The 15,468-nt window shown below is 40.1% G+C and overlaps 1 protein-coding gene across 4 annotated transcripts in view; it reads right to left on the bottom strand.

Moving 5' to 3' along the window:
* The window catches only part of RGS12 (regulator of G protein signaling 12), an 89,275-nt gene extending 74,280 nt beyond the window's left edge, over positions 1-14,995 (bottom strand). For all 4 annotated transcript variants that reach the window (XM_050337964.1, XM_050337965.1, XM_050337967.1 and 1 more), the window contains exons 1-2: positions 14,869-14,995; positions 7,173-9,119 (exon numbers count right to left, since the gene is read on the bottom strand). In XM_050337964.1, coding sequence (XP_050193921.1) covers positions 7,173-9,029 — 1,857 coding nt within the window. In that variant the 5' untranslated portion in view covers positions 9,030-9,119; positions 14,869-14,995. The remainder of the gene's footprint in view (positions 1-7,172; positions 9,120-14,868) is intronic.
* Positions 14,996-15,468: the final 473 nt, after the last annotated feature.

Raw genomic sequence — 15,468 nt, 5'->3', positions numbered from 1 at the left:
CTGGACCTTAACAGGAACAGAGCAGTAAGTGCTGGAGTACAAGCTGATAGAGAGGGCTCCGTGGGCTATGGGCAAAACCATAACAAAGTAACAGCCTTCAGGCTGCCCTGCACTGCTGCCATCATCATGGACGGACATCACCTCACAAAACCGGATTAAGTTAAGGGAGGGTTAATCAAAAACGTCTAGCATGATTCAAACTTTACTGTCAGCTTTTCCACAGGCTTTAATACACTGCAAATCCTGTAATGGTTTTGGGTCTGGTCTTTGTTTTGTTGTGGTCTTTTTGGGGGTGGGGGGAGGGGGTTGCTGGGGGACACCAGTATGACAAAGAATTCAAATGCTATTATTCATCATTACTGGTCAATAGATTTGATCACTTCTAAGAATACTTCTTTATTAATCAGATGATAATGACACATTTCACTGCCTTCTAACCATTACAGTAGCATTTTGAATGGCAGTTTGACCCATAATACAATCAAGAATGATGTAAAATTTCATGTAGGATCTCTATGCACTCCCAGAAGACATAGAAAAGAGATTGTCCTGTCATGCTGAACATCCAGGTAAATGAAATTTATTGTTTTTCTCCCATCCTAAGGATATTAGGCATAAAACACTGACCATCTACACTTCAGTACTACCCTAATCCCTTTTCAAGAAAAAAACCCAAACACATAAATGTTGATGTTATTAATGCAGATCAAATAGTAAGATCGTTTTCTCAATATAACTAGATAATAGTATCTTATATGAGTTGGAAACTGTTAGTTGGAAACTGCAGAGGAACTGAAAGACCACAGTACACTAGGGAAAAATATGGAGAAAATTACAATTATAGACAACATAACAACTGGCTCCAAATCATCTTGAACATTAGGAAGGCATTAGCTGGAAACATTAAATCAATATAGACCAATAATCAGTAGCAATCAAAATTCTGACCAGGAATCATTAGAAAAGCAAAAAGAAATCAAGAAATAAGCTTTCTGAATACATTGCCTGCCCACACATTTTTAAAACTGCTTATAGCTCTGGTCAACCCATCTCAAAAATAATATTAGAGTAAACAATTACATTGCAATTATGAAAAAACTTTTGGACAGTAGAAGACTAAGCTGATTTCTGACTGGAAAGTGAGTTATTGGTGGTTGAGGTTAAAAAAATAAAATCACTAAGAGAATATAAAAAGAGAGTAATACTGTTAGTATTTCTCATGACAAATATTAGCAGGTATGAAATGAAATTATATGGAAAGTACAATTACGTGGTGTTCTCTTTCCACACTATTAAACTGTGGAATGTCTAAATCAAGTGATATCAGGAATGCCAACAGTACCACTCCAGGTAAGTTTTAGAAATTCCATATTTATTTTTTGTTAATTAAAGATCTTTATCCCATATGGATCTATTTCTCCAGTGAAGAACTGGTATTTTACAGCTCCTTCTCTAAATCTTCTCAACTGCAAGGAATTCAGATCTATCTTTGTACAGACAGTAACTTTATAATCTCTTATGTCAAAGCTTTTATGTTTAAAATGCAAAAATTAAATCATTTTTCATTATTTCAATTCATTCTGTGCTATTTCCTCCACACTATTTTTTCTCTAGCACACAAATTATTTTAACTTTTCATACACTTTAAAGATCCTAGAACTGACCATTTTTAAAAATAATTTTAGAAGACTACAATACACATGAAAAGGCTGAATGAAATTACTAAACATGTAATTGCTTTTCATTTTCTCATAGCAAAATATATCAGAGGACCTATTTCCTATAAATGCCTCTTTGCAGATTAACTCACATTAGCACATTCTCAGATCTACCCTGGTGTTTGGGATTTCAGCTGAGTTCTCTTTAAGGTATATACAAACATCTCAAATCAGATCAAAGCCTATAATTCCAAAGGATAATAATAAATTGTACTGCATAAGAATAGCAATCCAACTGCCATTAATTCTACTTTTTAAACAGCTGTGGTAGAACAATTTAAGCTAGTGAGGACAGAATTGTAAAGGAAAGGGAAAAAAACATGTAATTATACAACAAAAACCAAATATGGGATCCGCACAGCTTTGCCAACATTGTTTTTGCATCTAAAATATCTGTTTTGCAGTTAGTTTACCATCTAGTTACCAACATTAAAAAACTGCAATTCTTGGATCTGAAGCAAATTACAAATTTTCGCCCCCCAAAAAATCCATTTTTAACTTAACAGCATTTCTTCTTCCATAACACTTGTTTTGGAAACAAAGACAACTCTGAAGTAGTTGTAGATAAACTTCTGCTCAAAACAGAGTAACAGTAATATATAATAGTTACCCAGGAAATACATTAGCAAGGAAAGATGTATTAGTGAACCCCACAGTACTGCTTACCTGTCTTCTCTCTTCTACATTTTTACAATATTTTCAGTAGCTTAAGTTATGAGGGTTCAAAGCAGTTGACACATTCTATATTTTAGAATATATATATGTGTATAAATATATATATTTGCAGTACTATTGTCCAGTGAGTCTCAGATAATGAGATTATCTATTTAGATCATCTATTTTGTCTTCCTTTAAGATCTACAAATATGATCCAGTTACAAATTCACACTTTTCATTAGCACAAGCAATAATGTGGTCAAGAAGTCTTGCAACAAATGTGAAAGAGAAAGGGTTTCTAAAAATCAATACCCAAATTTTTCAAAAGCTTTTTAATTACATTTTAATGTAATTTGTCCTATTTGTCATATTCACTTGGAATAAACCTACCCAAATGTTAGTTATCAGGCTCAGGTCGTAAAACCTCTTTTGATCTTCAATATTATACTCACTGCCACAATATCAAAACAAACTTTTTTTTTTTTTTTTAAAGAACGCTGAGAGGTCAATGCCTAGGTTTCTGTCCTCATGGAGAGAGAATTCAAAGACTAAACTGACTGTTATGGAGCTTTCCAGTGAAAAAAGGAGTATTTTACCAGTAAAACTTAATTTAAAATAGTAATGGGTAGACATATTTTTGGCCAGGCACTAGCCTGAAAACAGAGAGCGAGGGTTGAACAAAATCAAACGTATTATATTAATTTAGTCTAGAGGGAAAGGAATGCTTCCCTTTTCAGCAATTTCTCAAGTCCCCTGCCAATCCTAACATCCCCTGATGTTTTCATATTGCTTATGGTGCTTTTCATTTGCGTCACCCAAAAATCATGCAAAAAGAGCGAGTAGGTAAGTGGCTGGAACTCAGCGGGATGCTAAAAAAGGTGAAAATAGCAATGCAACAGCAAAGGCAGCACAGTGCAAATGGAATGACAAACAGAAAAGCAGGAATTATTCTATCCCCACTGAAACAATAACCAGGCTTTTCACCTGTTAGGTTTATAGACCTCACAAGACTACACACCCCTGCCCAGCATCAGTCTTAAAACAGTTCAGAAGCTTCTTGTCACCAGAAATCTTCCTTGGTCATTCTCAGATTGAAAGGCACCTTGCCTTCCATGATCTGCCTTTTCAGTGAATTTCAGCAACATCATCAAGCCTCCCACTAATTTTTTCAGTCTAACACCTACAGAAGTCAAGAAGACTCAAAAAAATTCCCATTAGATGCTTTAATAGAAATCTGTTCACGTGACACTTCTAGGAAACACCAGAAATGTGAAGTTTAGCACAGGAAATAATTTCAGAGGTGCACAGGGCCAGAGAGATTCCAGTAAATCTTAGTCAGAGGACATGCATTAAAACTAAAATTTCTCCTCTTCCCGTATACAAAAAAAAAAAATTAAAGGAAACCATTTAAAGTCCATTTAAGAGTTAAAAATAGATATACAGCTTTTGTGAAAGTATGAGTTCAGTAATTTAGGGATATTTCCTTAGAACATTTTAAAGCAAAACAAAAAACCTCATGCTATTCACTAGCAGTCAAATTAGGCATTTTTAACTAGTTTCAACTATTCACACTTCTATTGAATTTTAAAATGCTTTAGAGCAGTGTAAAGAAAATTAATATTCTGAAAGCGGATTTGCCAATTATTACAGAATTAAGCATAATTCCACTTTTTAAGCTGAAAACATCATCATCACTAAAGCGAAAACAAAGCTCAGAAAATGTGTTTCCTTCCTCGTGAAGTCTGAAGCGCCATACCTATTCCTACCCACAAGAAACACTTCCCAGCCTCAGTTCTGAAAGTGCAATTTTAAATAGATATGTGCACTAACGCTTTCTCACATCTGCTCCTGTGTGCTGTACAATTCACAAATGTTTTGTAAGTGCAGCTATAAAATCTGGAAATAGTTTAGGCCCATCTTACCCCCCACTAGTATTGTATGATACAACATATTTTTCAGAATTACATGCTGTGATCATCACTGTTTAGCTGCACAGCAGTTCTGCTAGTGCAGCAGTGCATCCAGGAACTTGTGTAATTAAAGCTCCAAGGCAGACACGTATGTAATATGGAAGTACAGAGTCCACCACAAAAAATTCCAGCTTTGGTAACCTTTTCTCCCTCTAGTGGCTTCCTTACAGTCTCACTCACAGGATATATTACCTTCAGTATTGACGTAAAAGACAAAAAAATCACCTTAATTAAAAGCAATTTAAAGACTGCTCTACCAAATGAAGCGTTAGACTAAGCCACTAGGTTGTAAAAATATGAATGTAGTCCCACGTGGCCACTTCATATACTTTATTTCATGACTGCAATGAGTCTGAGCATGCTGTGTAAAGTAAGTCCTTAGCACTTAAAAAGGTCACGGGAAGCTGAGTACGTGTAGTTTTCTAGAACACAGGATCTAACCCACCTGAATAGGGTTTGGAATAGGCCCTCTTAACTTTTCTCTTCACACAAAGCAAAAAGAGAGCCTGAATTTCTGAATACCCTCTCTTACGAAAGTGAACTAGTGCTCTAAGATCCAAACCCAGATTTTCCCTATTTCTGCAGTACCTAAGGTACGGAGGTACACTCACCAATAAAGTACATCCCCAGATTATTTTCATTAAAGATTCAAGATGAGAACATTGTACAACTTCATCTCTAAGCCTTACTCCAAATAACCTTCATGAGGTTTTTTCATCAGTTTCAACAGCCTTCATCATGGCTAGGCTTCGAAGATTTGAGGAACAGCCTTCAATAATACTGGAAAACAACACTAAAATGCAAAAGACGTTCTGTAGCCTTAATGAAGAGGCTAAATGCTAAAGCCATGCAGGAACATTTTAAATGTGTTCTTGCAAACAAATTTGTTATTAATCAAACAACAGAATGCCTATTTTATTAGTAAATAGATTTAAAAGGGAAGATTGGGATACTTAATGTTGGTTTATGCTGATCTATGTGATGCAGTAGGAGAAATATTGTTACTCTTTGCCCACATATAGAACATCTTTCATCTTAAAGTGTAACATTTTCTCTGAGATTTTCATTACTATATTCGTGATTTCCACAAAGTAATTTTTTCTGGAAAAATATGCAATCCATGTTACTATCATGGACAACACTGCAGACACAAACTTGTTACAGAGACCCTGAAGGAATTTCAGCAGCATCCAATGAAGTTGGTCCAGTTTCCAAAGGGCACTTGGGACCAATGCATCTGTACCAGGTGCTGCCTATAAGGAGGTCTTCTCCTTGGTCTGTCAGCAGAGATCATGAAGCATGTAATCTTCAGGGTAGCAGACAGAACTGATTCTTAGCTGGTTTGGGTGGGCAATGTTTACAAATTCAGTGATTCTGTTTGGATAGTTACTATTTGGCTTTTGAAAGTGTGAGTCACCTTGTATTTAAGATCACTTGAAATTTAATCCATTCTTGTGGGTCTGGAAAACTGCTGCCTGTAGCAGTCACTTCACCTTAACAATACACTAGTGTATAACTATTATATATACCGGTTTACTTTTTTCATTTTCAGCACAAAAAGCATACTAAAGAACATACGTGCAAGTTTTTGGCTTCACAGTGCAGAAAAAGCAACATAAAATAACTCCTCTCTATTCACACCAAAACATCCTGAAGTTCTGCAATCTAATACCCAAAATGTCTATGACTGACTGTCACGGCACTGCAAAGATTTTGTTTGTAACAGTATGAAACAAGTAATGAACCTCTACTGCCATCAACTTGAGCAGCAGTTGTATATTTTTAATCAGGTGAAAAAAGCCACATTTTTTCAAAACACATTTGGATAGCGTGATGGACATTTGAATCAATCACATACGCAAAACCTCCTGCCATGGGATGACAAAGCCTCTCGAAGACTAATTTGGAGTATAAGGTTCTGTCTTTCCCAGGAGTCAGCAAATGTTTCCGATACAACATTGCTACTAATTCTGTTAGTGTTGGACCAATGACCTCCACATTACTAAAATCCCAGTTATCAACAACAGACTCCCCTGAGATTAGTTCCTTCAACAGCAATGTAATCATGTTGGGTACTTGGATACTCCTCCCACACCTTTTTTTTTTTTTTTAATCTCCTCACTTAGTCTAATAGTAGACAAAACAAGTAGATGAAGCAGTAATTTGGAATAAAATTTGAATTACAGGTTTACTGGCAGAACGTTAGATTTGTCACCTACCACTAAGGAATAGTTTTTGATAGTAGTTTTTAATGCTACTTGTATTGAGAGGTTTGCTGGAGTCAATTTTTGTAATAAAATAGTCTTATTCAGTTAAAACTAAAAGTCTATAACCCAGGTTTTGGACTAATGATTAGACTACACCTCTATAAAAATAGATACTATAGATAGATAGATAAAATAACAACATTTGCAAGCCAGTCTTCTACAAAAAAGAACCAGACTAAAGACCCAGACTGTTTCCATTCTTTTGCTGCTGGAGGTCAAAAGAAACTGAAGTTGCTAAATTGTCATGTCTCTTTTCATTACAATGCCACTGCAACATTTGGAAACAATGAAGAGACAAGAAGAAATGTGAGAAAACACTAACAGACAACACTTCCAGCAGAAGTACAATTCCAGAGCTGCACTCAATTAAAGAGGAATATGCAACGCCTCTGCAAACAAGAAAGAACCATACTATTTCCTTCATCTGAAATTTTGTAAATTATATAATACATGTTTAAATTTTAGTATGCAAACATTATGGCGTAAAAGTACCATAGACTGATGGGTTTGGGTGGGGTTTTTGGGGGTATTTTTAGGAACCAATGTCAACATATTCTTACCTTTTTATCTTCTTTAGATTTCCTAATACTGTGTGGAGGGCCAAATTTGTTCTGAATGCAAAACATCTTCTTAGACCATTCATTTTTGTGAGATTTTAGCTGAGGCTGACCAAAGCTGCCATCGACTCTGTATCTGTCAGCTGGAATCTTACTCATTGGTGGGGGGAGCGTTCCACAGTTAACACTTGACCAGCCATCTGTAGAATCCGTGTATGACTCCTGGTCGCTGGCATTTCCATGCTGCCACTCTTGTAACACATGCACAGGCAACCACCTCTGATTGCCTGTGCCTGCAGCATTTTTCTTTGATGGGGGTACTGAATTTCGGGAGGAAACCAATGGCACTTCGATACGAGCTGAAGGACTTAAGTGTTTGCTTACATTCTGGGACTTATCATTCTGAATTACCTCTAAAGGAATGCTTCCCTCTTGCTCGTGACAGAAGCCATTCCAATGGGAAGCAGGCTGATTTTGTCCCCTTCCTATTGGATTTTCCCAGAGGCTGTTAGGAATATGTTTACTCGGATTGGTCCCTAAATCAACCACCAGAACTCTATTACTCTTTTCTTCTTGGTTGAAATTTCCAATTCCACTATCACTGTTGCTGCTTGTACTGTTATTTTGATGAGCATCTGCATCACCATCAAGAAAAGCCCTTGCACGCATTCCCTCAATCAGTTCCCCCATATCCCTGTACAGGACAGAAATAAACTGCAGAACAGGTAGAGATGATGTTGGAAACTCTAGACAGCCATTTGTATCTGGATCCGCTGTACATTCCAGTCCGAAACGTCTTGCTATACCCTGGTGAATTTTATGATGAAATAATTCGGGATCCACCATAAAAACATGGCAAGATGTCCTCAGAACCCCTTCGTCTTCCTGAGCCAAGCTTGCATCATCGTTTGTCTGCATTGTAACTAGTCCAAAGAATCTTCTATCATCTGGGCAAACAGCGCTGAATGCCAGTTTCTCTGCAGGATATTCTGCCACAACACCCGATTTGTCAGTGCAGAGCTGAATACAGTCATGCATTATCTTCATCATCACCAGGGAATGGATTTTCTGTTCCGCCCGCAGACGTCTCATGCATCCACGGATAGCCTGCAAACTCTCGTTTTCCAAATTCGAGGTTGTTGAAGGAAGTTCGATTGAGCCCAGGTAACCTACGATCATGGCAACATTTAAAATGCTCGCGTCTAATCCAAAGTCTTCTGCGCCCTCCAGTCCAAGTCTAAAAACTGAATCGTCATTCAGGACTTTGGCTATTTCTTCCTTTGACATCAGGTTTGGATTGCTTACACTTTCATTGCCAGTTTCGAATTTCATAGCAGCAGAAACTGAAAATGATCTTTGTTTTGGTACAGAATTATCTGAGTTACCAGCACAAAGAGCAGGATTCTCAAAGATCATGTTGAAGATGCCACCAGACTGCATTTCTTCAACAACCTTCTCTGCTCTATTTATACCCAGAGCTTTAGAGTCAGGTTTGGGTTTCAGCCACCCCTTCCCATCATAAAAACCAACTTCTTCATCACTTGAACATGAATCCAGATGACTAATCCCTTCAGCAATGACCATGTGCAGGACTCCAGAACATTTCCCTATAAGTTTCACTACATCTTCATGAGAGGCTTTCTTCACATTGATTTCGTTAACTGCATATATCTGATCTCCTGCTTTAAGTCCAACATAATCTGCAGGGCTTCCTTTCATCACACAACTAAGAACACAAGGAGCTTGTCCAGAAAGGGTAAACCCATAACCTGCTCTTCCTCTAGCAACTTCCACACTCCTTATCCGTGGAGGAGCATGCATGTTGAGTCGACGTTTGACCGTTTCCCCCGGCCTATACATTTTGGATTTTATTCCTGCAATAGGAAAACTTTTATTTAGTCCAGATTTTTGTCATGTTTCAAAAGTATCACTCCTTCACCTGATGAAGTCCTAAAGAAAGAAAAAAAAAAGACATTTTAATTCACAATCACATCTCAGGGTTTTACTATCCAGCATTCCCTTTGTTGTTCAGAAATATTACTAGTGAACTCTGCCAAAACCTATTGCTAGAGAATTAACAAAACCCTCGAAACAACTTGAAAAGAACAGGTACCACAGTCTTAATTTTACTTATGAGAAAGAAGTAGCAAATGCAAATAAAGTGGCTGTCCAAAATAATAAAGTGACTGAATGCCAAAGAACAGAATCTAAGACTTTTGATGTCCAGTCAGTGTTTTTCTACTACAGCATGTTATGTCTTCCCCAAGGCCCCCACATTATCTAATGTTCAGTTAACTTCTGGCTTACTGCACCATTGCAATAGCACTGCATTTTACAGCACAGTGAAAATCCTGAATGAAGCTCATCTATCCTTTCCCAGCAACATCAAAATGAGAGCTCGTGTCTATCTACTCAGCTACACCTCACCCCCTTAACATTCAGTGTACAGAAACAGGTACCACATGTATCCATGTAAAACAGATTAATTCCCCCTAGAGTTGCCTGTATCTCTCCACTGCCTGACCATAAAGGCAGCTCAAAGTAAGTATCTAAAACTTCAACATTCTTACACACATTTCAGCTACATGTGCAACAACAAATGAGCATTCAGTCATCGATCAGACCAAAGGATCCAAGATCAGATTTGCTGTTACACCAACCAATTAATCTATTCAAAACCAATTTGTCAGAAAGCAAACACTGTAAAAATGCATTTCAATCAGTCATTCCAACACCCATGTGTTTTAGTTTAGCTTAAAAATTCAAAGAAAAAAAAAACAAGAGTGAGAAAGAAGGAACTCCACATGCTGCCAGTATTAATCTAGTCATGACTTTACAATTAATATAAAGCAGCCTTATATGAACAGCAAGAAATAGTAGATTTCATTACATTTTGGTGTTGACAGTGAAGTCTGGATGTCTTGTTCTAAATATACTCTGGGTAAATTCCATTGTTTTAGAGAGATTTCCTCCACTAAGCAGGTTAAAATGCATAAAAATGTTTTAAATAAGGAAAATTACAACCTTTTCAACTTTTGAAACTATCCTCTTGTTGTATGATATGAACTCTCACTTCCATAGGTCTGAAGGATGACTGACAGAAATAACCATAGGACTACAGCTACATAAAAATCGCAATAAACTCCATCTGAGCAAGTGAGAACTAATCTGAAAATAATTACTGCTCTGACTTGGTCTACAGACTTATTCATAACTCAGTCACACTGTAACATACTTAAAGTGTGTAAGGTACTTGAAAGGAAGTATCTTGCATATGTGGGCAAAATGCAGGCAACGTTTTAGATAAATACACACACATAAAAATACATATACACATACACACAGAGACAACACAGTTCTTTATCACACCTCTAAAGTGATAAATTAGCGGTGTCCCACCCACTACTTGCATGGAAATAAAATGACCAAGAAATCCTTCTGACATTGTTCTCAGCTACAGAAATAACAAAAACCCCCACACTCAGAATGTGATTCAATCCACAGCACACTACTTTCATAGTACTTTGCCTGGGTTAGAACAAATAGAAGGGCAATTATTTCAAAAGTTTCACCAATTAATAGCCAAACCAAAAATAAAATAAAATTTAGGATCAAAGTCTTCACTGCTTAACTACCTTTTGATTACCTACTTGCATATGAGCTCTTTGATTACCAAGTTTAAAAAAAACACTCTCGTTTCTTGAATATTCCACTAAATACTCTACTACAGGATGTAATTCCCTTAGGACCCTTCCAAACCCAGAACAGGACAGCCATCAAGATATTAGAAGACATCCAGTTGGCTTTACTTTTGGGGTTTAGCGTGTAATTTTTTAAACAAAGGGACATCAGGTTTTTGTCTCCACGGTGCAGCTGTGACTATTCAACCTAATATGGTTTTTGCAAATTGTTTTAATATAGCAATTATCTAGCTTCATTAGCAACAGTTTTCCTACAATTTTAGACAAAAAACCCTTAACTGTAAGAAGTAATGAAACTTCACACTTAACCTTTGAATGGAAATCCTAACACAAGAAATGCTTTGCAAACATTTAACCAAACTTAACTCTTACATTGCTGTGAGAGACTCCCCTCAAATTGCATCCATTCTCATGCCTTAAACACAGTTTGACCCTTTCCTGATGAGGCTAAACTTGGGAACTAAGATATCACCGTGCATTCAGCTATCTGGTACTTTTCAGGAATAATTATTAAACATTTCAAGAGATAGTTCTCCAACCAAAAAAATGAACCGATAAATGCCTATCAGTAAATAAGAACCTGCTGTCTAGGAGCATGAATATATACATGTTTTAGTTTGCCTTACAGTGAATATTTCTGTTCTCAGCTGTCTGGAGAATAGCCTAATGTGTCCCCTGGGTACCCTCCAAAACTCTGCTGCTAACCTAACATAATGCCCTGTAGTATCTGGCACCTAAAATTGCACTACTAGCTTGCAGGAGGAGAGGAAACAATTAAAAGAGTGTAAGATTATAAATAATCTCATTCTAAAGATATAATAAAAAGCAGTTGTTACTAAAAAAATTAAGATTCAATATTATAGTGTTGAAGTGGCTAATGAAAAAAAAAAAAACAACAGATCTTTCCAGCTATCTTTCTATTCTATTAAAAAATACCCTAAATGCCACTGTAAAAAAACGTGCAATGAAAACGTAGTTAGGGTGCTCTTGGGAAGATGCAAACCCCAGTGCTGTCTTAACTCACAATTCCACATTTGCTAAGAGAGGGCTCCTTTTAATTCTATTCAGAAGTCAACTTACCTGTTTGCCTTCCTAACCTATGCTCCTTACACATCAAACATTTATTTCAGATGATAACCACTGATAATGGAATGTCATTCAAAAACCTGACAATTATAAAAACAAAACAGCAGGCTGCTAGTATATTACTTTTCTCTAATGATGATGTTCCAGAGGTGTGAAGTCTTCCACCTATTAATATGTTTATGTACTTTTGTGAGTTTAAAGTTAGGAAGTAATGGAACATTAAAGGGGCTTTGCTATTAATGAGTATATCCACTAAAATAAAACCAAAACAAACAAAACAAAAACAAACAAAGAAAACCCAAATCAAAACAAAACCAAACAAAAAAAAACAACCAAAAAAACACCAAACTGTGTTACCTCATGGGAAGAGTGAGGTACTTCCCTCTCCTCCCTCAGTACCTGAATATTATTGTGCATTTTTTGTGCCAAAGAACAGCTCACTAAATTTATCTAGGAAACCTCAAGACAAAGGACAAAAGTATCTCTTCTACAAGAACCTTCAGCATTCAATTACATTTCTCCACAAAAATGGTGTGACAGGCAAATGGAAAAGTTATGAAAATAGTGTTTCTCATAAGCAGAGAGACTCCAACAGAGATTCGTTGAGTGACAAACTGTTAACAAACTAGTTCAAAACTAAATTATCTAATTGCCCAAGTTTTCTTTTAATTTCTTTGCAGATTTGAAACCTGGAGCTAAAGAGATATGGCACAGAAGTGGCACAAACTTCTAGTTTCAAAGTAATCATACGTCTGAAAAACCTTTTCCTGTAATAAATTACAAAGTATGTAGTATCTCCAACGTGAAACAAAGTACAAATGTAGTGAAACAGACATCTTTTCACTTGCACTGAGATAAAGCTTTTAGTTTTATAACTACAAAATATTTCAGAGAACATTTCAGACAAAAACACTATTATATACATGTATGTGAAATAACATCACTTGCCCATATCCATCAGCTTTGTCACAGAACTGCAAAACAAAATGAAACATTTGAGTTTTCTGCCAGCACACATTCTGGTCTACCATTTGAAGCAATTATTTGTGGGGTTTAAACCAACAAAAATACCAGTTACAGTTGGATTGTACTTTAGCCCACAGACACTGCATTTCTGTATGTAATGTTTTTACATATCCATGGCTGGCTTTTCATGTCATTTTCAAACCCTCCACTCCAAAGAAAATAACACTTATTTGCTTACTTTCAAGGGGGAGAGGCAGTTTGTTTCCTGCTTCTGCGCTTGTTATCTCATAGCAACAAAAAGAACAGAAACAGAAGGCACGCTGCTGTTACAGTCGATGTTAAACTATAACCTTCACAGTTATGGAGGGCAGCAAGGGAGCATGTGAAGTTTAAGACTACCTGACTGGCCACCAGTTCCTTTCCAAAAGGCTTTGCAAATGAGCTGATACTCAGCACTACAGGATCCATACTAATGTGCAGAGACACAGCAAAGAACTGTCTGGCTTAATTTTGTTTTTCAATAGTGGGACTGTAAGAGGATAAAGTATGCAAAGTGGAAGTGCATAGAGGAGAGGGACTGTTCCCTCATCCCTCACACACGTCTTGAAGTAATGCAAAACACTCTTCAGCATGGATGCCACTCTTTAAGGCATCGTGAACTGACTTTCACAAATGATGCCAAGTCACTACAAAGCTCAAATGAAGTTATAAAATTTGAATTCCACTAACTATTCAAATGTGGAACATGTTTATAGACAAGTTACACGAGAAATGTAACAGCACAGCCTGTAGAAGACAGCTACCAGTTGTTTGAGAACTCGGCAGGACAATATTTTAATTAAAAAAAAATCTTATCAGCATTTCAGAATTGGCAAAACACACCATTGTGTTTCCTGTATCAGCAGCAACGGCTTTACTAGAAAACAATTAGTTGTACCGAGCGTGATCTTTCAAAAAACACTGACTGTAATGAGTAAAAGTAGTTGTTAATAAAAACTTTTCTCACACCGAAGTCAACGTATGAAGTGTAAGGAACATAAATAGGAGATTTGCTGTTTTGTCTGACAAGAGCCATACGACTAAGGACAAAGTTTTCAATAAAGCTGTTATATAGACAGTCGCGCCTTTACAGCTGAGTTTCATTTGCTGCATTTAAGAAGCTGAAAAGGTATTTTTTTGGCAGTGAGGCATTTTTCCCCCCCTTCTTTTCTTGCAAACACGTTCCAGAACTGTTGGGGCGCCGCGCAAAGAAAGGGCAGCGCTTGGGGCGGGATCCGCTCAGGGACACGGAGCGGCCGGGAAGGGCTCGGGGCGCTCTGCCGGGGCGAAGGCAGGAGGGGCACGGCTGGATGCGCCGCAGCTCCCCGCACCCGCTCCCAAAGCCTCGCTCCCGCGAGCCCCGGCTCCTGGCGGCGTCTGGGGCATCCCGCGGGCACCGAGGGGGAGACCCGGGAACTCCGCGGGGAGCGGACAGCGGGTCCGCTCCCCGAGCAGCGCTCCGCGGGGTTACACATTAACCGGGGCAGCCGCTTCCCGGGGGGGGTGGAGCTGCGGGGAGGGGAGAAAGCGGCACCTGAGCCCGCAGGGACGGTTTGAAAAATCAAGCGGTAAAAGACGGGAGTTGAGGGAGCGCCCGCCAAACCCCCCGCTCCCTCCCGCGGGCGGACCGACCGACCGCCCCTCCGCGCTGCGCGCCGGGGGTCGCGGGCAGCGCCGCAGCCCGAGGGGCGCGCACAGGGGCTGCCCGGGGCTGCCTTTTCTCCCCTCCCTCCCCTCGGCCCCCGCCGTCGCGCTCCCTTCGCCCTGGGCCCCCTCCCGCCGCCCATCTGCCGCCCCCGCTCCTCCCGCCGCACCCCGGCGGGGTCCCGGGCCGGGCGCTCGGCGGCGCGGGGGATGGGAGAGCCGGGCGGGCAGCGGCGGGCGCTGCCCCGCTCGGACCCACTCACCTCCGTCCCCCGGGGCTGTGGCTGCTCCGCCGAGGCAGCGGCTCCGCCGGTCACCGGGGAGACGGCGCCGGGCTCGGCCCGAGGGCGCGGCGGCCACTGGCTGCCCGGCGCTGTCAGTCACGGCGCCCGCCCGGCGGGGTGGCGGTCGGGTTCCCGGACAGAGAAAGGGGAGAGACAATACCCAGCGCCGCGGAACTACAGCTCCCGGCGTGCCTCGGGAGATCCGCGCTCGGTCCGGCCGTAGGGAGCGAGCCGCGCGGGGCATGACGGGGCGCGTAGTTTTTTAGTCTCGCCGAGCCGCCTCGCCTCGTCCTGGGCTCCCGCGGGGCGCGCAGTGCGCAGGCGCGGGCTGGCGGCGGCCGTTCGAAAGGGTCTGGGAGCGATCCTGGGGCGGGATCGGGATCAGGGCAGGGATTCGGGGATTGCGTCTCACAGCAGCCGCAGGCGTTCGGTCCCCTCGGAGTCGGGAGAACAGGGTGCACCTGTCCCCATCTGAGCGGCGGCCGGCGGCGGGGAGGGCCCCAATCACCCGCGGCTCCAGCGGCGAAGGGGCGGGCTGGTGAGGGAGGCGCTCGTAGGTGCCTCAGACAGGTGTGCCGG

This window comes from Myiozetetes cayanensis, unplaced genomic scaffold (assembly GCF_022539395.1).
Source record: "Myiozetetes cayanensis isolate MyiCay16 unplaced genomic scaffold, myiCay2020 scf7, whole genome shotgun sequence".
Lineage (NCBI taxonomy): Eukaryota > Metazoa > Chordata > Aves > Passeriformes > Tyrannidae > Myiozetetes > Myiozetetes cayanensis.
This window is presented reverse-complemented; position numbering and strand designations above follow the sequence as displayed.